The following is a 24237-nucleotide window of genomic DNA, read 5'->3' as shown; positions in this document are numbered from 1 at the left end:
TTACACTAGAATACTAGATCTTTATTAAGACAAGCATTGTCTGGTAGCATCGGCTGGACCATCCTACGCACAAAGACGCACCGCAAAGCGATTTAGCGTTCCGGTACGATGCCGTCAGAGGTATGGATAAAGTATGTTTGTCGGTACCTCTTCCAAGTTAGCTCGCTTCTATCTTTGACTGCGTCGTCACTTAACTTAACATCGCATGGGCTTATTTGTCACAGAATGAAAAAAAATGCGTTTGTTACACTACGAAGCCTCAAAAAACGGTGCGGGAATAGGGTCTGGTGTCTTGCAACATAGGTTTTATATCCAGTTAACACAATTATTATATTGTTATGTGTACCTATCTATTATAATGTGAAGAAAATAAATAAAATTTAATTAAGTAATAAAATAAAAAAAACATTTTATTTCAACTGTCAATAAACAATAATTGATATGTCAGGTTGTTTCAGGAGACCAGCTGGCCTACCAATTCACTATTTTGTTCTCTAAAATGATCATCAAATGTCATCTACCTATTGTATGATATCCACCAGTAGGCACCGGACGTAATTTTTTACACAGAATCTCGATTTCGTATATGTCAACTAGCATACGTCAAAGATAGTGAATTAAGACTGCAGATAGAGGATAAGAGGATAGGGTCTAAAATAAAAAGCTTATCGACGTCTATAGGTACTTTATTTAAGAATAAAAATATTAAATATACATGATTGTTAATAATTTACTTAAACACACAGATTTTTAGTTCATTTACAGACACAAATTAGGTAGGTACCTACCGTCTATATCTATTATTATAACATGATTTAGACGATCCATGGTTTATATAAAAATTATAATAACATATACAGTAGCATACAAACAGGTAAGTACAACGAAATAAATGGTTAATATAAGTAACAGTTTGAAAATAAAATCAGCCATAATAATACTAACCATAAAAATATATATCTACATAGCAATTAGGCCGTCCTTCAATCATTTATATTTTTTGGTTTAATTTCACTATTTTGAGTTTATAAGTTCTAAAGGTACATATAAAAACCCAGAAGGATTATTTGGTAAAATAATGAAGTACTAAATTGTACTTCATTATTTCACCAAATAATTAATTTAGCTAAGTGGCCAGAAACAAAATTTATATTTTAGGTTCATTTGGCAGCATTTTGGCATCAAGATAAAGATTTTGGATAAAGTGAACCTTCTCCTTAATAACATTTTAATTATTTCTTAAATTTACGACTCTTTAATTTTTCTTTGATACCATTTTGTTATTAACCAATAATTTCAATAAGCTTTTTAAAGCCTCTAAGTGTTAAAGTTTAATTTTTCGTAAAAATCCGCTCCTTGTAACTTTATTTGAACGTACTTAATGAAGTATGTTCATATTATATATATTTTTTCATCACAATGTTGAATATTTTCCTTGTACCTTGGACGCAAAATATAATTTTAAGTATTAATATAAAAACTACAGGAAAGCGAAAATTTTTCGAAAAATATGAAAGTTTACTATTTAATATGAATATTTAAAGTTTGTTAAAATATATAATATCTACGCCCACATATACATATATACTATTTATATATATTATAATGTTATATAATAAATTTAAACAATGTTATTATAATATAAATAATATATTAAACTGCATATTTCAAAGGGCATATGACGTGACTGCAATATAGAAGCAATTATTCGGTCTATTTATACATATGCCACCATAATTATATGAAACATGTTAAAATATTATAAAGAAATATGAATTTCGTGAAACATTTCAATGCTTGGAATGTATTCATTAGAAAAAATATTCTATACAAAATAAAAATGTCGAAAATATTAAAATAATTAGATACAATAAGATAACGAAAAGAAATGGCACAGTGTTGTTATTTTTATGTATAATAAAAAGAAAATATGAACACAAAATATATTTGTGCACCCAAATTGATGATTAACGAAAATACTAAAATAATCAAAGGAGACCGACCACTTTGGGCCCAGCACATAAAAAAAATACGAAAAATCCTTGATTTTATATTAATTTAAATTTATCAAAAATTATTTGAATTCACATTTTTTTAAAATGGGTATTTTTTTTAATTCGTGCTTTTTATAATATAGGTACTTGGTTATCTAGATGTACTGTCAATAAACTGAAATTAAACCAGTCTAAAACTGTTATTATCTATACATATAAAAATGAATTGCTGTTCGTTAGTCTCGCTAAAACTCGAGAACGGCTTTTTCTTATCTTGGTCTTGAAATGTTTGTGGAGGTATAGGGAAGGTTTAAAAGGTGAGAAAAATTTGATTAATTGCCGGGAAAACCATAAAAACGACCCTTTTCTATTTCCCATACAAACGTTTAAGAGTCAAGGGGTAGGGTAGGGGTAGGGTAGGGTAGGTGTAGGTTAGGGGTAGGCTAGGGGTAGGGTAGGGGTAGGGTAGGGGTAAGGAAGAATTGCACATAAGTCAAAGCGAAGCTTGACCGGGTCCGCTAGTTATTTAATAAATTACACTAATTTGGACATTGTAGTAACTGGGCCCAGCGATGTTTGAAATATGGTCGGTATTTGTTATTTATATCCATTGTATCACCAAGAAGTAAACACTCGCCTATTATTATATTAATTAAGAAAAAAATTTAAACACCAAAAATGCCATCTAATGGCACCGTCTTAAAATATTTAATGAACTTACACTTAAGAAAACTTTAATATTTCGATATTTAACTACAAACGCTATATACTGCACGTCACTACAGATTTATTTCAATCATAAACACCCAGATATCTACTGAATAAATGTACTGATGAAATTACCAATATACTTAAATCTTATTAAGTTCTATCTTCAGTAGACGTTATAAATGGAAATAGGTATTACGTTATAGGTTTGTAGGTAGGTAAATATACGATAACCGAACCAAGTACCATAGGAATAGTATGCGCCAAACTTCGTGTCCGCTCTGAACACGTGGAGTGTAATACATATTCCACCGGTATTTTAAAAATAATTAGATTCCTCGGTTAATGCGTTCTGTAACATGAATAAATTTAATAACTGTAACAGTTTCCAGTTTACTGTTTAATTTCAGTATTGTATTCAAATTAATTTCTTGTTTGATATTAATTATCCACCATTATTATTAATTATCAAATCCACCATTATTATGGTGGATTTGATTTTTTAATGATAAATAAATATAATCAACTAGCGGACGCCCGCGACTTCGTCCGCGTAAAAATTGATGTAAACTTCTCTACCTCTACCTTACCCTGCTCGTAAACCTACCCAACCCTACCCTACCCTACCCTACCCTACCCCTACCTTACTCCTACCTTACTCCTACCCTACCGCTAACGCTAACCCTTCCCTCCCCTCACCTTACCCTACCCTAACCCTACCCGTAACCTATCCATACCCTATCCTACCCTACCCCTAATCTACCCCTACCCTACCCCTACCTTACTCCTACCCTACCGCTAACCCTTCCCTACCCCTACCTTATCCCTTTTTTTTTTTTTACGTGGGGAAATCCTCATGGATACCTTCTCGCCACGGGGAGGCAAGAAGGTTATGTCGGACTTCAACCGACTAAAACCCCACGGTGTTCCGACTCGCCGCCTGATGACTGAGCCACGGGAACATTTCGTAAACTACCGCAACCCAGCCAGCGACACTCGTAAATTGAGCTCTCCTGTAGTTTTATTAAGATCGCTTAGGAAACACTGATAGCGTTAACGACTCGAGGACTTATCTCCGGTGGGTGACAGATTCACCCCTACCTTATCCCTACCCTAACCCTTCCCTACCCGTACACTACCCCTACCCTACCCTACCCCTATCCTACTCCTCCCCTACCCTATACGTTCCATATCCTTCCCCTACCTCTACCTTGCCCCTACCCTACACTACCCCTACTTTATCCGTACCCTACCCTACCCTACCCTATACTTTCCCTAAATTACCCCTACCCTACCTCTATCCTACCCCTTCCCTACCTCTACCCTATCCCTACCCTCAGCAAAATTGGTCCAGCCTTTTGTGCGTGGTGCAATGACCAAAAGACTATAATTTCCCAAGCGACTTCTATGCTAATACTATAAAGAGGTAAAGTTTGTGTGGTTGTCGGGGGTAATCTCTGGATCTACTGGACCGATTTGGAAAATTCTTTTACCAATAGAAAGCTACATTATTTGCGAGTGTCATAGGCTATGTTTGGTCCTCATATTCATACGGGAACGGGAACCACGTAATTGAAACCGCGGGGCGTCATATAGCGGCATTTCTGCGACTTTCAGAAATTTTGTATTATCTCCGAAACTATATAACTAATTAACATACTGTAAAGGGCAAATCTTATCTCTATAATATCCTTGTGATTATTAAATCATTTATTTTGATAAGGTTTTAAGTTTAGTTGTGTAAATAATGACGTAAACCTTAGTTTAAAATTTAAATAATTTATTAAAGTACTAAAGGTACTATATCTGCTAAAATATAAAAGATAGATATATGGTGTCGCGGACTTTTTTGTAGAACTTTTAAAGGTTCAAAAAGCCTCCATACATTTATTTCAGTTATACGCAATGGTTGAGGCAGCGCATGCGAATAAGTAAGTTTTTCAGTCCGACCTGTAAGAGAAAACCCGCGATATCTCAGTAGGTATATATGATAGAAATATAAAATATAGCCTATAGCACTCCCCGATAATGTAGCATTCTACTGGTGAAAGAATTTTTAAAATCGGTCCAGTAGTTCCGAAGATTACCCCATTTCAAAAAATTGTTACAAACTTACAAACTTACAAACTTACAAACTTTACCTCTTTATAATATTAGTATAGATTAATAATATTTTGCATGCCAATCGGGCGTAATACTTACTTCTTATAGTTACACCTCTGTAGAGTAATAAAAGACTATTAGCAAATAAGCGATGTGATTTGGTTTCGGTAAGTAGAATACAATACCAGTGCAGTTCGGCGTGTTGCAACTTCAGAGTGGACTAGAAGTTCGGCGCATACTATACAATAAGTAAAACGTTTACAATCTATCTTTTCTGGCTTACAAACTATCCGATTGGTAGGAACTGTTTACTTTAAGCCTTTCCTCTTCCGCATTCAGTTATGAAGAATGTGATCTTAGGCCTTTTTAAAACTGACAGACTTTCTTGCACCTAATGTTGGAGGCAGAACGTTGGAAATCTTAAATTGTTGTATATGTATTATTAGACCAGGTAGGTACTCTATTTACGAAGTTTTTAATAATTCGATATTTTCCGCGAATGAGTCAACGTCCGATCCGAAAATCGGAGCACCTTTGGGTTTAAAACTTCGAGGGATTTTGTTGGATCAAGAGTTTGGACAGGATTTCGCAGAAAATATCGAAAAAATGTGTGTATCATGAATTACTATGAATTATTATTATTCGATGTTAATTTTCCACGAAAAGCTGTTCACTTTTAAGCAAACTATCCGTCAATCAAATACGGACAAATATTATGTAATATATTGTGCACTGATAATAAGCTTGATCAGTTTTTGAAGGTATATATCATTTTTTGATAACAAATACTTTTTGATACTTAAATCACATGAAAATCTAATAAATAAACCGTCAAAGTGTACAATTCTAAATTTTCTAAAATTCGACATTCACGTTTCTCGCCATACTCGTAATTAAAAACAAATTCTCAATAAATTGTAGGCAATTGGAAATTAACGGTTTTGAAAACTTTTCAATTTATATTTCACAATCAAAGTTTACATTCATAAAGAGACCATCAGTCATTTTATACGTTGTATGTGCTGAATAGAACTTTGAATCAAAGGATTATTTGGGATTTTACTGCATTGAAACGAAAGGTTGACACAATAAATTGTTTATTAATATTAAAAACACTTTTTATGAAGACAGCACTTTAAATCTTTGCTACCATTCGATACCTATATTTTCTTCCCTAATTTTTACCTATGATACGGAAAATATTAGGGAAGCTGAAAACGTAATTTTGAGCTAGCTGACTTAAAAGTCTGAATATGCAATTTGGTATATTTATTATCAGTACTTCAAATCACATTAAATAAATGTTGGTTGTTTTATAATAATAATAATTAATTAAATAATAATAGTTTTAGGTGTCACGAAATTCACCAGATGGTAATTGAGAGAAATATCTTAACGTTATATTTAAAAGCTGAAGTTTGTGTTTATGGTCGTTGCTTTTTGACGCTAATTCTACTGAATATATTTGGCTGAAATTTTGAATAGATTTATACCCTGGATCAACAAATAAATTACTTTTTATCACGGAAAAATTCTTCGTTGAAGCGTCATTTCTGAAAAACTAAATTTCACATAAAGTAGCGTCCTCTAGTCGCACATAAGTAGAAAAAGAGTAGGTATTATTTAATAATGATGATGATAAATTTATAATTTAGTGACCCTTTCGTTTAAAAGCAGTGGTATCAATGGAAACCTTCAGTGCCGCGGTGCTATACGAGACATTTACACGCGAGCCTGCGCGCCGTTCGGGGGCAGCATTACCATCGTGTTGGTGACTTGCGGCTGGTTGTCCTCCTTCGCAGCCTGGTTCGGATCCTGTGTATCAAACAAATTCAAATGTATTATTATTTAAAACTAGTAGAGCCTCGCGGTTTCGCCCGCGTAGTTCTCATTCTTGTATCGCGGATAAAACGATAAATGATAAACGCCTGGTTATGTATGTTACTCCCTGATATTGCAGCTTTCTATCGGTGATAAATTTTTTCATATTGGTTCATTACATACAAATTATAATATTAGTGTAGACTAACTAACTGACGAACTAATTTTCAACACCCTATTTTTGCGGCTACAGAGTCAAGACTCCCTCTTTATAGGAGCTTAGACCAACCGCGCTGCTTCTATATGGGTTCGCAGACTTTACATAGTTTTTTTAACTGAATTAAAAAAAGAGGTGGTTCTCAATTCGACGCGTATGTTTTTTTTTTATCTTTGTTAAGCTTACAGCAGCGTTGGCGGGGTCGGCGGTCATGAGGGTGGCGGCGCGGTAGGAGGGCGGCGGGGTCTGCTTGACGGCCTCCTCGTAGTCGGGCAGCAGGCTGGAGTAGTCGGGCGCGGGCGGCGGGCCGGAGTAGGCGGGTGCGGGGGGCACCACCACTCCGTCGGTAGAGATCACGAAGGGCGAGAGTCGGTCGAGGCCGTGGCTTCGGATCGTCAAGTACTTGTAGCACCGCCACACAATGCTGATGAAGTACGCCTGTTGGGAAAATATTTGTTGAAGTTTGTAGACCTTTTAGTCTCAAGGTCCCTAAACGGTAACAGCACTCAGACTCATCACCGATGGGTGATGTTTCGATCCCCGCAACGATTGTTGTATCCACTCATAATTTGTATTTCCCAACTAGTTGGAGGGGAATGGGAATATTTGTCATATTTAAAAGATATGGCAATTTTTTTTTTAAAAGCACCATGACTGGATATAAGCATGAGATGTCCTGGATGTGATCTGAAGAACAGTCCGTAATGGCCTAAAGACCTTTGTGATTTTATAAAACCATACGTTTTCATCCCATACTCCCACTACGCTATCATAGGATAATAGCTATGTAGTAACGCTAAAGTTTAGACCATGGTGGCTTTAAGTAGTTTCTAGACTAGGGTGTTAACTTCGCCAGGGCTTCGTGGCAAACCTTCGTACCTCAAATAGGTCTCTTTTTGAGATTATAGAAGGTGTTTTTATTTTCATGGAAAATATTCATAATGCACTTCCTCAAAGTAGGTACTTAACATCTGTTACTATTCAGTTTACACAACTGGATTGCTCTGACGCAGTTTGATGATATCAAAATATAAAAAAAACTCATTATAAACATAACAGGTAAAGCAAATAGTAGGACAAAACACCACAATTAAATAATGCAATAGCGTCGGTATTTAAATTACGCTCAGTTTATATCAGACAGTTATATAATTTTACCTGTATTAGTAATATTTTGTAAAGCCTACATTTGTGTTTTATTTTAATTATTAATTTATTGTAAAACAGAATATTTTGTTTTATATAATTTAAACAGTTTTTTCTATTTCCCAGACTTTTTTAAGCCTTTTCTGTTTTGAATCTTTAATAACAGTATAATAATATTCACCTCCACAGCTGTGATGTTTCTTTGGAACACACAATATTTTAACATATTACTTGTTTCATAATTATAATTTTAAATTGAGACACATCTCCTATCTAATATAGAAAAAAACTGTGGCACTGTGTTTGTGGTTACACTACTCAAAAACGGCTGGACCAATTTTAATGGTTTTTTTGTACAGTTAGTGGACATAATGTATATCGTGAAGTATTTTTAGTATTTTTGTATGAAAGAAATTTATTAGGTAGAACAACGTTTGCCAGGTCAGGTTTGTGACTATGTGGCGATGTGCATATTGTCCAAATACTTTTTTAAGTAAAACTTCTTTCTTGACTTGGGGAGGAAGCTGAAAGCGTTACGAAAAGTGTAATCAGCTGAAGCAAACAGACGTTGAGAGAGAGCTACTGTTTTTTTTAATGTGAACCTTGAGCAACACAGCAGTCATGAAGAAGCTGAGCACGATTAACGCCAACGCGGCCGGAGGCAGCGCCAGCAGCTCCTCGCGCCACGGCACGCGCTTGGTCTCCTGCACCAGCCGGTGGATGGACTGCAGGTAGCACAGGTAGCGTCACCGTCACTGATGATGTATTGATTACCTTGAGCAACACAGCAGTCATGAAGAAGCTGAGCACGATTAACGCCAACGCGGCCGGAGGCAGCGCCAGCAGCTCCTCGCGCCACGGCACGCGCTTGGTCTCCTGCACCAGCCGGTGGATGGACTGCAGGTAGCACAGGTAGCCTGTCACGGTTAGACTGAAACAAACAAAGTCGAAATCAAAAATTTTTTCTACACTAATCATCATCATCATTATCAACCCATATTCGGCTCACTGCTGAGCTCTCGAGTCTTCTCTCAGAATGAGAGGGGTTAGGCCAATAGTCTACCACGCTGGCCCAATGCGAATTGGCAGACTTCACTCACGCAGAGAATTAATAAAATTCTCTGGTGTGCAGGTTTCCTCACGATGTTTTTCCTTCACCGTTTGAGACACGTGATATTCAATTTCTTAAAATGCACACGACTGAAAAGTTGGAGGTGCATGCCCCGGACCGGATTTGAACCCACACCCTCCGGAATTGGAGGCAGAGGTCAAATACACGGGGCCTTCACGGCTCTACACTAATATTATAATATAGAAGAAAGAATTTAATTTGTTTCTTTAAAGCAAATAAGCTCCGAAACTACTGGACCGATTTAAAAATTGTCACCAAACGGATGTTACATTAACCAGTAATATAGCCTATGTTACATATGCTATATTTTATTCCCACAGGGACGGGAACTACGCGAATGAAACGTGATGTATCTATTATACCATTAAAAGGCTGCACACTACACAGTCTGCTGTTCAGAGTTCTGTGCATAGATGATACATTGTGTTCTTTTTAAAGTTGAATGCCACAAGCGATTTGACACTTATAAATATGACAAATTCTAACTAAAAGTCACATATGACCTTTATGTGAAGCTTCTTCTATTGTACTGAGGAGGTTGTCCTCTGTGACCGCCAACTTTCCAACATCTGACTGCTCAAATTCTGCTCTTGGCGCGGCTTGGGCCTTGGGATTTTTCTTTATACGTATTTTATGTAACAGGTAATTCAACTAGTGTAAACATTTCATAAGAGCCGTGATAGCCTAGTGGATATGGACCTCTGCCTGGAGGGCATAGGTTCGAATCCGGTTCGGGGCATGCACCTCCAACTTTCCAGTTGTGTGCATTTTAAGAAATTAAATATCACGTGTCTCAAAAACGGTGAAGGAAAGACGATCTGCGGTCTGCCACCCCCTCTCATTCTGGATAATTGAGCTCAGCAGTGAGCCGAATATGGGTTGATAACAATAAAACAATAAACATTTCATAATATTGCTAAAAACTTACACAGTGATAGCAAAGTCGAATATTTGCAGACAGAAGAACGGCAGCAGATGGGTCGGCTTGCCGCGGGAAGCTCCGTATATCAGCATCAGTGTTACTGCCAGCGTGCAAATGGTGACGAGAGCGCCTACATCTATGTCATCTACAAATAAAAATAAAACCATCATGGTCAACATGACCAATATTCCCAATCCCCTCCAACTAGTCGGGAAAGACTGTATTAGGAGTGGATACTACAACAGACCAACGGGGCGGGTATTGAAACACCACCCCTCGGTGACGAGTCCGACCGCTCTTACCGTTGAGCTATTGAGGCTATAAGCATCTGCATGTAATTGTATGTCGCTAATGCGCCAGCAAGCGTATCTAAAAAGTATGGCGTATGACAACTTTCATTTTCTTTCTATTTCATCTGGCTATATAACATATTACATAACATATTGTATCCTATCCTACTAATACTATAAACGCGAAAGTTTGTATGGATGTTTGGATGTTTGTTACTCTATAACACCGCTACTACTGAAGCAATTTAGCTGAAATTTGGAATGCAAATAGATTTTACTCTGGATTAACACATAGGCTACTTTTTATCCTAAAAAAATCCATGGTTTCCCGAGATTTGCGAAAACTGATTTTGATGATATGAATGTTTGTTATTGTTTCACGCCTCAACTACTGAACCGAATTAGCTGAAATTTGGTATTAAGATATATTATAGCCTGGATTAACACATAGACTTACATACATACTTTTTATGTCGAAAAAATCCATGGTTCCGGAGGGATTTGTGAAAAACTAAATTTCACAATTACATCAGTGCTGTATGATGCGACTATTCGTAAAATGCCATCATCAACATCTTCATCATATCAGCGATGGACGTCCACTGCAGGACATAATATAGGCCTTTTGTTGGGACTTCCAAACATCACGATTGTGAGCTGCAATATCCAGCTAATCCCTGGGACACGCTTTGATCGATCAGCACTGCGTTTTTTAATGCGGCCATTCCAGCACCATGACAAAATGCCATCATAAATGTATTTGAATTTTCTTTTTCACCATCAATGTATGAGTATATCGAGTGATCAGTTCACTTACGGTACACCAAGTTGTGATCGCGAGTCCCGTGTGTGCCAAACGGTGTATTACGGCTTATTGCAAGCGAGTCCTGCTCAAACTCTTCAAGCAGCCTCGGATCGCGCGTTATCGCAGCCAAAAATCCCAGTGCTACTAAATGCAGCATCTAAAATAGTATCCAGTAACTTTAACAAAAAATTAAAAAAAAAAAACACTAAATATCCAAAATGATGATTAATTCTCAGATTCCAGTGACCCTACTATTTTAGTCACTATATTATGTACCTGCTTATAATAGGTTTGTGGGTTTCATGCCTGCGTAGCTCCCGTTCACGAGGGAATATGGTGCAAAACATAGGCTATGGTATTCACAGATTATGTGGTTTTATATTGGTGAAAGAATTTTTAAAATCAGCTAAGTGGATTAACTGTGAAAGCATCGATCTCCTATTAAAAAGTGGATGCACAATCAGCGACCAAAAAACGTCCCCACTCAATGAGTGCCCAACACAACTTCTTGGCACTCTTTTCAAGGCCATTCAAATAGGTTCAGAGTTACCAGATATATTTACCAGATGAGAGTTATATTTACCAGATGCCATATGCCGAGCAGAACAGTGCCAGTGCGCACATGGAAACAGAAGCAGCAACTCCATTCTCTGGAGCTATCACTCTCGGGCTTGGGGCGTAGCCTTAACATTTTTACCTGTACAAGAAAATATTATAGTAAATATCTATACTTTTAATACTGATGCCAAAAGTCTGTCCAGTGACCATGTTTTGGTTGACCAGGCATCACGCTGAAACAACTGAATGAATTCAAATGAAGCTTGGCACAATTTCAGACTATATTACAAAGAGGGTAAATTGGTCAGAAGACAGAGTTTGGATGAAAAGTTTTGAATTTTTCAAGTTACATTTGTAATAATTGGAATGTATTCATCATTATCATAATTAACAATAACAACCCATATTCGGCTCAATGTTGAGCACGAGACGGACATAATGGGTTAGGCTAAAGTCCACTACGCTAGCCCAATGCGGATTGGCAGACTCTACACACGTATAGATAAAAATACTAAAAATAAACCGTTAAAAAGGGGTTGAAGGTTTTAAATATAAATCTTTCATGTTTTGAGATATATTTTTGTTAAATGATTAGTTTATTATACATAAAACATGCAAAAATATAAATATTAGGGGGTGAAATAGGGGTTAAGTTTACATTTATTTTTATGCGGACAAGGTCGCGGGCGTCCACTAGTAAATAATAAAGGCATATTATATATTAAAAATGTAAAAACAGTCTTTATTTATTTACATGGTTTTAATTATTAAGTACCTATAATAAAAATGGTATTGACATTGGGATTTCCAATTGTCCATATTCCTGTTATCGGTTGAAACCCACTGTGATGTTTTTCAATAAACTAAGGAAATGTATGTTAATGTTAAAACAATTTCTTTAATTGGTACACTTTGTTATTTATTGTAAAATCTAAGGACAATGTCGTGTAAGTGCCTTCGTTAGTTTATAGTAAGAAAGTGTCAAATCTTACGTTAGTACTAATCAACACTCAAATGGTGAAACCAACTCTTAGATTAATATATGGATGGTTTATTATAGAATTTATCTTAGATGTGTTTACAATTGTAAATTTGTAAGCTTTCGATTATAGTTTCACTGAAATTAGGTTTGATCAAACCAATGTAACATGTAAAGCTTGTTAACACAACTGAATTATAATTGTGTAATCCGCTTATTATCCTTATTATGTATATATCCTTGTATGTTATTTTTAAATTCACAACAAAGTTTTACCTGTTACATATAGTCCTATGTACAAAAAGCACATGACATTCATTGCATAAATGGCTATTGAATGTCCATGTGAACATGACTATGTAAAATTTAAAAAGATACACACGACATATAATAGAACAACTGCTTAATTTTTATCTACAACTAGCTGATCTGGCAAACAATGTTTTGCCTCATAAAATTTGAGGTGGATCACCCTTATCCCTTACATATACTTTCAACAAAATTGGTCATACCATTAAGGATGTAGTGCACATAAGTCAAAGGTACGAGTAAGCATGACTGGGGCCACTAATATTAGTATAGATGACAAAAACATGAAACTTTAGTGATATGCCCAAAAAAAAAAGTCTTTCTGAGCATGTTTTACTACTTTAATAAATTTTCTCCACTTATTGTACGAGACAATGGGACAAATATCTTAGCATTCTATAGATTCACGGTGTAGGCACCAGGTACACCGTGAATAATACCATAACACCGTCTTAAAATAGAGAAAAAAACACTGTGCAGATCCCTGAACTTGTAACTAATCGGTTTAGGGTTAAGGATACCTTTGACAGTTATACTCCCCTTTTCCAATCGTGTTGTTCTCCCTGCCTAGCCAAATTTAGCAAGATTTGGATTTGGATACCCATTCCAATATACTTAGAACTTGCTGCAGTTCTGGTGGTCTTTAAATAAGTTATAGACAGATTTTGCTGGTAATCCTCTCTCAATTCTATGGCGTACAAACTAACTGCATAGCATTTTTTAGTTCCTTCGGACTGTTAATCTATCACAGCCACAGCACAGTAATCTCTACAAGTACTATATGTTTAGTAAGACCTACAATTTTAATTTTTCATTGTGAAAAAAAAAAATTAAACATTACAATCGGTTATATTATAGAATTGAACGTTAAATCCAATAAATAAAGTATAACGTCACTTAGTCAGTGATTTTATTTATTGCATTTTATATGGCGGCCCGGGCAAGTCTGACAAGGGTCACGCCTCACGGTTAATAGATGCGTAGGTATAGCGTGCGCGAGCGTACACACTGCGGGCTTCTGATACGACTTTCTGGTCGAAAAAATCATAACAGAAGCAAGCGCCATTCCTTCGACGAGCTGGACGAACGTGCTCCTTCTATGGGACGTCGTCGTTCTCGCAGTCGTTGAGGCCACCGTCAAAGTAGAAGCATTTCGTTTCGTCGCCGCAGCCGCTGTCGAAGAAGTCTGGAGACTAGCCGCGGAGCATGCGCCAAAGACCCGAGAAGCTCCATTTCCATTCTCGGGCTCTTTGGCGCACGCGCCGCGGCCAACCTCCCACGCTGCCAATTGCCACCCTTCCCTTGACGAGCTGGATCCATGGGTCTTCGTCGTTCTTAGTTTTCGAGGCCGCCATCACTAAAGAAGCATTCAGTTCTGTACAACGACAGAACTGAATGTTTCTTATGAGACGGCGGCCTCAAAAACCAATCAGCCCGCTTCGGCGCGCAGTCTGGAGACTATTAAAAGATCATCCCTATCTCCAAAATAAATATTGAAAGCAATTCATTTTGCGATGAATTATAAATTTATGCATTTGAGAATGCGTACTTTTATAATGGGGATGATGACTAGATTTGAATATATTGATTTTTATGATACATTCGGGTAAATAAGGTCAATGTTAACTTATTTATACATATAAAAAGCAAAGATTGTCTGGATATTTGCAAAATAAATAAGATTATAAAATATATTAAAAAACTTTTATCGTAATTAGATGAAAATTAATAAAATTTTAGCTTCCTTACATTAAATGCGATTTTTTAAAACATGAACTATAAACATAAACGCACAAATAACAAAGATATTAGTAATTTTGTTTGAACGCCCATACAAATCCAACGATCATTATGACCTACGACGTCATTAAATTGTATCATTTTGTATGGGGCGTTCTTCAAGGATCCGTGGCAGTATCGCAAATCTGACCCTTTAAATCCTTGTAGCTCCGAAAGTAATGATTGCAGATAACCTGTTACTTTTACAAAATTGCTTTACTATTAGCATACTCCTAATTTATATACAATTTAAAAACTGTCATCATCCCTATTGATGTGATGAACTTGTAAAACATAAACAGTTTGTGTAGAAAGAAGTGAACATGAACATTGCACATTATAAAGATGTACAAAATATACAGAAATTCACCTACTAACAATAGTGAGTAGGTAAATTTTGACTCACAATTGGCCAGTAATTCATTAGATAGACTTAATTTATACATTTTATCATCAATCATGCATAAAATTTAAGAATATAATGATTAAAAATAAGTTTGTAAGAATTGTACCTTCCACTGTAATATTTTGCTTATCTTTGCCAGACGGGAAATTTTGATGAATTTAGTGAAATGTAAGTAAATACAAAATTGTACATGCTTGCGCCCAGTGGAGTAGCTCAGTTAGGAACATTTTTTGCAGGGATTTTGTAAGCATGTAACATATCTAATAATATAAAACCATCAGAGACAATATACAATATACTGTGTACAATATACTTTTAAAAAAGTACAATTTAAATGCAATATGCAAATACTTTACTATTTTATTTAAAATACAAAATATTTCTTTACTTTACTTTAGTATTTAAACACAAAAAACTAAAGTAAATTTAGTTTTTTGTATTTAAATACTAAATACAGTATTTTCAAAATACTTTATTTAACAAAATTACGATTACCAATATAAAAAGTAAAAAAAAGTTCAACTGGCTTCAAAAGCCTAAAAATGTCCTCAAATAATAAAATATTATTTTTAGCTATTTAATTTAATATGTTTTTGTGTTTTAGAGGTCAGTTGAACGTTTTTACTTTAATTTATTTTTCCATTTTTAGTGCTACATACACACATATAATATATACACGTAAAAAATAATTTCCTACAAAACACCTACTTATATTTTACAAATACAAATTACATCTCAAAAAGTATTTCAAATAAAATACAAAATTCATTTAAATAAAGATATTTAAGTACAAAATACAAAATATGTATTTTGCACTAGCAAAAAATACCTGCAAAGCTTGTCAAAGCTGGCTCAATATCAAATACCTCTAGTAAGCCCTATTCAATCCTTAGTTCTGTACCTGATTGAAAACATTACAAAATCCCACAGGATGTCGCCTTTTTTGAGATCTAGACCAGACATTTTCTTTTTTTCCAAACAAACTAAGCATATAGTACTTGTAGAGCTTACTGTGCCATGGGAGACTAACATTCGCAGGACCACAGTATAAAAGTGATGACCTAACAAATGAACTAACTAAAAATGGCTGTGTGGTTAGTCTCTACACTATAGAAGTAGGTACAAGAAGTCTACCAGCAAAATCTTTCTGCTTAAAACTCTCTAGAACTGCAGCAAGTTCTATATTAGAACAGGTATCCAAAGCTGCTATAGTAGGATCTTACTAATACTTGCTAGGCAGAGAAAACACCATAAGCGGTACTGATATTATTTAAATATAAGTTTGCTCCTTCTAACATTGTAAAAAAAATCCATTTCAACACACCTGCCTGTGCGAGCATCTACTATGCAGATAAAACTGCCAGATGTCTGCTACTATTGAAAAATGTTATTCCAAATAAGTTAAGAATGCTAATAAAACAGAAGAAAAATGTACATAATTTTGCAGGCCAAATTTCTAGGGTGATTTGAACTATAAAAACATTCTCTTGAAAAACAACACTTTTGACATGTTGCTTTATTTGTAGCGACCGGTTGATATCCTGCTGATATCTATTATCTTTTTTATGTATACTTGATGAGCTCTGACAACAGATAGGAAAGCTGTGGTATTCAACAGGTGGTTTGACTCCCAGTTCCTGAATTTGCTTGAATCTGTTCTGATGGTAGGCATCAGCTGTGGCTAGTTACCACTCTACTGGTAAAGACACTAGTCAAGCGATTAAGTATTTGCATACAATGAAGCATAAAAACTAACAGGGCTATCAGGATCTGTTTGTTTGAGGCATTTCACACATAAAGAAATATTAAACAATACACACATCAGTACATGGCTCCAAAGTAAGCATATGGCTTTAGTTATGGGTACTAATGTAGCTGATTTTATTAATTGCTATCATCATCATTACATCAGCCGATGGACGTCCACTGCAGACATAGGCCTTTAGTAGGGACTTCCAAACATCACAATCCTAAGCTGCCGTCACCAGAGAATCCCTGCAACTTGTTTGATGTTGTCTGTCCACTTGGGGGGGGGGATGTTTCCCAACCAACACTGGGCTTTGTAGTGTAGGGTCTCAATTCTAGCACCTTGGGACCCCAACGTCCATTGGCTCTTTGAACTATGTGCCTGCCCATTGCCACATATGCTTTGTGACTTGTTGAACTACATTGGTGACGGCGTTGAGCTACATTTTTAGACTAAACAATTTGCGATATTGTCAATTTTCTCAAGTATGAGCTATTTTCTATACATAAAATGTAGTTTCAAACATAATTCAGACCTCAACAATCAACATTATCAGTTCAATGATGAAAGAATTATGTAGTTACATATATATATGTAAAAAGAAAACCTCTTTAATATTATTTCTTTTTGGTACTTTTTTTTCATGACATTGTCACATTTGAAATATTCGATATATTATTTTTGACTTATTAGCAAAACATTAAAATTTTTATTAAAATATAAAGTAAATGTAAATAATAGCGTTGAATGTTGTTTTTATATTTTATTTATAGGTAAGTTTTAGTTTAGTATTTAATTTAATAATTTAATGTAAAATATTGTAAATAACAATTATATTTTATTTATAGAAACACAATCAAGCTTTTATTACTACTATCACATTTATGTGAAATAATTATCATTATAAAACAACATTTATTAACTATTTTACGAAAAATGGAGAAACTGAGGTTTGATTTTGAAGTAAAACCAACAAGTGATGGAAAATCAAACGCAATATGTGTAACTTCGATTGCCACACCTGATGGTAAAACTTTCAGTATACCAGAGGAATATCAGCCGGTAAATCTCCACCAAACCATTTATAATACTCCAAACTTTGTTAAGGTAAAAAAATCCTTCAATAAAAGATACCAAACGAGAAAAGTCTGGATAACCTTAACTAAGGAAATAAAAGATATTTATTTGGATGCGGAGCAAAATGTACAATTTTATGATTTTTATCTCGAAGAAATTCTAAACTATTCTGAAATTATACCTAGTAGTTCACATGAAGTACTAGAAAAATTGTTAGAAAAAATGCTTGAAGAAAGACATAACAAACCTGAAAATCAAAATTTAGGGAATATTGCAAAAGATTTCATGATTGAAAAATTCAATGGTAGAAACTCAAATGCTTATCAATGGCTAAAGGATTTTAATAAAGAATGTGAACGTTTTGATATAAAAGAAGATATAAAGAAAATTAAAGTTTTAAAAAATTTTATGGAGCAATCTAGTGTCGATTGGTATAGTTGTATGATAATGAAACATACAATAGAATCAAAATGGGACAAATGGGAAAAAAGTTTTTGTGAAACATTTGCAAACAAAGGATTGTCACCCATTAGATATGCTCTGTCCTTTAAATATCAAACAGGTTCATTACTTGCATATGGTTTAAAAAAAGAAAAACTTTTACTGGAAGTAAGGAAATCAATTGATACCGAAACACTTATTGACCTTATAGCGGTTGGATTACCGAATTATGTGGGGGATCAGATTGATCGAGCAGCTTTAAAAAGTACTGAGGATCTTTATTATGAAATTGGGAAATTGGAACACCTTGTAAGAAATAATAAATATGATAATAAAAACAGTATTTGCTCTGACACTAAATTAAATAAAAAGGAACAAACAAAACCATGCCCCATATGTGTGAAAGAAAAAAAGGGGAAACGTTACCATTTAATAGAAAAATGTTGGTTTAAGGATAAAGATAAAACAGGAGTTGTTAAAACTGTAAATAACTCTGAATTGGAAGTTGAACTGAATGAAGAGAGTCCAAAAAACTAGATGTGCCACCATTAATAAAAGTAAAGTTACTATTGAATGATACGTTAGATATTTCTGGAATTTATGATTCAGGTTCAAATGTATCATTGATTAATGCAAAATTGTTAAAAATACAGAAAAATGAAAATTCAAAGAATACACAAATAGTAAGCTTGAAAACTATTAATGGTGAGAAGAAAACAAAAGGTATAATAAAACTTAAAATAAAAATATACAATATTGAAAGAGTTATGGATATCTTCATAATAGATAATGAAAATTTTAATTATGACTTTTTGATTGGACTAGATTGTATTAAAAACTTTAAGTTGATGCAAAATGAACAACTAAAAATCGTACAATTTAATGATCCGAAAGAAAATGAAACCATAAATAAATGTGAAGTGAATTTCAATGAACATATTGACACGGCAAATTTTGAAATATTGGTAAATCATCTTGATTTATCCCAACAATCAGAAATTGATAAGTTGGTAGAAAAATATAAACAAGTGTTTGCTAAGGATAAATATGATATCGGCACTGTACGGGATTATGAAGCACATATTGATTTAAGTGTAGATAAATATTGTTGCAAACGTCCTTACAGATGTACAGCTGAAGACAGAATTGAAATAGAAAGCCAGATATCAAAACTATTAAAAAATAATTTAATTGAGGAATCTTATAGCCCATTTGCTGCCCCAGTTACTTTAGCATATAAAAAGGAAGATGGTAAGAGAACAAGGCTATGTATAGATTTTAGAGAATTGAACAAAATTGTTATTCCCCAATCACAACCATTTCCATTGATTGAAGATTTAATGATCAAAGCTGTGAATTGCGAATATTTTTCTACTTTTGACATAAATTCAGCCTTTTGGTCAATTCCTTTGAAAATAGAAGACAGGTACAAAACTGGCTTTGTTACACAAGAAGGACACTTTCAATGGACGTGTCTTCCGTTTGGATTAAAGACTGCGTCTGCCATTTTTCAAAGAATATTGGGAAATATTATAAGAAAATACGAACTTTCTGGTTTTGCAGTAAACTTTATAGATGACATTTTAATTTTTTCTAAAACTTTTGGAGAACATATATTACATATATCTAAGTTACTTGAGGCAATACTAAAGGAAGGCTTAAAACTGAAATTTTCAAAATGTACTTTTGCGGAAAAATACGCAAAATATTTGGGTCACATAATAGAAAATAATTCAGTAAGGCCTTTGAAAGATTATTTGTCTGCTGTAAAAAACTTTCCACTTCCAAAAACAAAAAAAAATATACGCCAATTCTTAGGAAAAGTTAATTTTCATCATAAATTCATACCACACAGTGCAATTATTTTAGATCCATTACACAATTTATTAAGAAAAGATGTGAAATTCATATGGACTGCAGAATGTCAAGAAGCATTTGATAAAATAAAAACATTATTATGTTCAAAACCAGTTTTAAATATTTTTGACCCAGAACTACCAATATACATTTATACAGACGCTAGTATAAAGGGTGTAGGAGCGGTTTTGAAACAAAAAGATAAAAATCAGGATATAAGACCAGTTGCTTATTTCTCAAAAAAGTTAACTGAAACTCAAAAAAAGAAGAAAGCTATATATCTAGAGTGCCTAGCAATAAAAGAATCTATAAAATATTGGCAACACTGGCTTATGGGAAAAGAATTTATTGTATATTCAGATCATAAACCATTAGAAAATATGAACATTAAATCAAGGACTGATGAGGAACTAGGAGATTTGATGTATTATTTATCTCAATATAATTTCAAGATAAAATATAACCCAGGAAAATCCAACCAGGAAGCCGACTGCTTAAGCAGAAACCCAGTTTTAGAACCACACGAAAACAGAGATGATTGTTTAAAAGTTGTAAATTTAATAAGTCTACAAGATATAAAGAATGACCAATATAGAAATCAAGACCTGCAAAAACAAAAACTTATTAACAAAAAAATTTTAATAAAAAAAATTCAACCGACTTCCAACTCAAAAATTAACCTAAACTAAAAAGCAAAAAATAACATCTTACCTATGTGCTACCTTCTGATCAGTTTGAAGGCGGTGCCAAGCCAGTGATGTTCTAATTCAAGCCGCTTAAATTACACAATTTCCGTGGTTCTTTCAGAAACGGCTTTAATTAAAACATGACACTGGATTGGCACCGCCTTCAAACTGATCAGAAGGTAGCACATAGGTAAGATGTTATTTTTTGCTTTTTAGTTTAGGTTAATTTTTGAGTTGGAAGTCGGTTGAATTTTTTTTATTAAAATTTTTATTTTTTAATTTTTAGTGTTAGCACACCTACTGAATGTGAACAAGCCTACTGACTGTCTGACTGTCCTCCATCTTCATCACCAGACCCCCTATGCAGTCACAATCCATATGGGTGGAAAGTTCTCATCAATATAAAATTTATCAAGTCCAAACATAAGGCAGCTACTGTGAACCGTCGAGGAGTTCCCTTAACTCTCCTTCATCTTCATCACCAGACCTCTAATACAGTCACAACCTATCCAGGTGGAAAGTTCTCATCAATACAAAACTATCAAGTCAAAACACAAGGTAGCTACTGTGAACCGTCGAGGAGTTCCCTTAACTATCTTTCGTCTTCATCACCAGACCCCTAATACAGTCACAACCCATCTAGGTGGAAAGTTCTCATCAATACAAATTTATCAAGTCCAAACACAAGGTAGCTACTGTGAACCGTCAAGGAGTTCTCTTCACTGTCCTTCGTCTTCATCATCAGATCCTTAATACAGTCACAACCCATCTAGGTGGAAAGTTCTCATCAATACAAATAAATTAAGCCCAAACAAAAGGTACCTGCTGTAAATCGTTGACGAGTTCCATCGTCTGTGTATCGGCTCCATCATCAGACCAACTCCAGACCTTCATAAAATTGTAGTGGTTTAAAATACCTTATGGAAACACTAACAAACGCACTAGCCGTCTCTACGATTTTTGAAAGTTCCCCTCGATTTCTCCAGGATGCCATCATCAGATCCTGACATGAAAAAAATGGGACCACCCTGGAATCAAACCCTTCAAAACAAAAAAAGAATTTTCAAAATCGGTCCACAAATGACGGAATTATCGCTGGACATACATAAAAAAAAAAAAAAAAAAAAAAAACATACATACAGCCGAACGTAGAACCTCCTCCTTTTTGGAAGTCGGTTAAAAAAATGGAATTTACTACAAAAAGAATAAAAGACGGGAAAAGATTATATTATCAGAAGAGATGAGCATAAATCTTATAAAAGATGTTCACGTTAGTTATTGTCACATTGGGAGGACCCAGATGATAAATAAATTAACACCATTTTATACAGCAAAAAAATTTCATCAAAAACATTAAAGAAATGTGTGATGAATGTGAAACTTGTATTAAAAACAAATCAAGGAAGAAATCAAAATATGGTTTAATGTCTCATTTAGGTCCTGCAACACAACCTTTTCACATTGTATCAATTGATACCATTGGCGGTTTTGGAGGATCACGATCAACAAAAAAATACTTACATCTTTTAGTTGATCATTTCACAAGATATGCTTATATTTCTACATCCAAGACACAAAGCTCCACAGATTTTATTAAACTAATGAAAAATGTTACAGAAACTTACAAAGTAGATATGGTATTAACAGACCAATACCCTGGTATCAATTCCAAGGAATTCAAAGAATTTCTGAACCAGGAAAATATAAAAATGATTTTCACTGCTGTGGATACACCTTTTTCAAATGGACTTAATGAAAGGCTAAATCAAACATTAGTCAATAAAATAAGGTGTAAGATTAATGAAAATCAGAATAAAACAGCATGGAGTACAATTGCGCAAAAATGTGTAGAAAAATATAATGAAACAGAACACACTGTTACGAAATTTGCTCCAAAATACCTTTTAGAAGGAGAAAATGTGAATATTTTGCCAAATGAACTGAAATCAAGATACACTAAAGACGATCTAGAAAGAGACAGAAAACTAGCTCTGGAAAACACACTAAAATCTCACAATTATAATAAAAAAATATTCGACCAGAATAGGCAAGAATATATATTGAAAATAGGAGATAGAGTATATGTAGAAAACGGAAATCGTTTAAATAGAAAGAAAACCGATGAATTAAGAATTGGACCGTTCAAAATTGTACAAAGGATTTCCAATTCAATCTATGAAGTTGATACCGACCACAAAAAAGCGGAATCAAACTTTTATCATATCACAAAACTGTATCCTGTTCTTAATGAGAGAACAATTATAAATTAGAGAACATTATTTAGATAAAGTTCTTTTTTAAGGGGGGGAGATGTAAAAAGAAAACCTCTTTAATATTATTTCTTTTTGGTACTTTTTTTTCATGACATTGTCACATTTGAAATATTCGATATATTATTTTTGACTTATTAGCAAAACATTAAAATTTTTATTAAAATATAAAGTAAATGTAAATAATAGCGTTGAATGTTGTTTTTATATTTTATTTATAGGTAAGTTTTAGTTTAGTATTTAATTTAATAATTTAATGTAAAATATTGTAAATAACAATTATATTTTATTTATAGAAACACAATCAAGCTTTTATTACTACTATCACATTTATGTGAAATAATTATCATTATATATATACTAATATCTAGGCCCAAAAAAGTTATGGTTATATTTACACTGAAAATAATTGATAAATGCAGTCTTTTTATAATAACCAAGGACTCGCAAATGACCGATTAACAGTATACATATAAATCAACTGAATGGGAGCATTTTCACAAAGACACTGTACCTGTTCTTTCACACAAATCGATAATCAATAATCATAACAAAAGGTCACGAAACTACAGTTTCTGATGTAAACTAAGAACATAGTCTAAAATCTAGCTAAGACATGGGTTTCACGGAATTTTTAAGCGAGTTTTATTGTTGAAATATGTTTCAAACGTAGACGATATTGATAGGTTTTTATGGTGTAATACTTCGAATATAACTAAACATTTAGTAAAAATCTGAGAGGACTTTTCAGAAGAAAATAATTTACTCACCGATTTACCAAAATGAGTTTGTGAATTGCAACTGCACTAAAGGAAAAATTGGAATTCGTCAATTAAATTTTGCTGTAATATTTTGTACGCAGATTTTCTTTTCGTTTTCAAACCACAGATAAGATTTTAGTTGTTTTGTGACCACAAACGTCAATAATTTTCAAACACAGAATAAAAAGAATAATTTCTTATTTCCTGCGTCTTTTTTATACTGGCAAGG

At 34.0% G+C, this 24237-nt stretch overlaps 1 protein-coding gene across 3 annotated transcripts; it reads right to left on the bottom strand.

Annotated features, from left to right (window-relative positions):
* Positions 1-665: 665 nt before the first annotated feature.
* On the bottom strand, positions 666-24173 carry LOC112051698 (lysosomal-associated transmembrane protein 4A). 3 transcript variants are annotated; one of them, XM_052885229.1, is made up of 7 exons: positions 24018-24173; positions 11722-11835; positions 11151-11295; positions 10050-10188; positions 8592-8920; positions 7030-7281; positions 666-6620 (listed from the first exon to the last, which is right to left on the bottom strand). In XM_052885229.1, coding segments are annotated over exons 2-7 (975 nt in total). In that variant the 5' UTR covers positions 11830-11835; positions 24018-24173; the 3' UTR covers positions 666-6618. The 3 variants fall into 3 exon arrangements, with proteins under 3 accessions (XP_052741189.1, XP_052741191.1, XP_052741190.1); XM_052885231.1 differs by having other exon boundaries at positions 8764-8920; XM_052885230.1 differs by lacking the exon at positions 24018-24173 and adding an exon at positions 12689-12830.
* Between the last annotated feature and the right edge of the window lie 64 nt (positions 24174-24237).

This window comes from Bicyclus anynana, chromosome 14 (assembly GCF_947172395.1).
Source record: "Bicyclus anynana chromosome 14, ilBicAnyn1.1, whole genome shotgun sequence".
Classification (NCBI taxonomy): Eukaryota; Metazoa; Arthropoda; class Insecta; order Lepidoptera; family Nymphalidae; genus Bicyclus; species Bicyclus anynana.
This window is presented reverse-complemented; position numbering and strand designations above follow the sequence as displayed.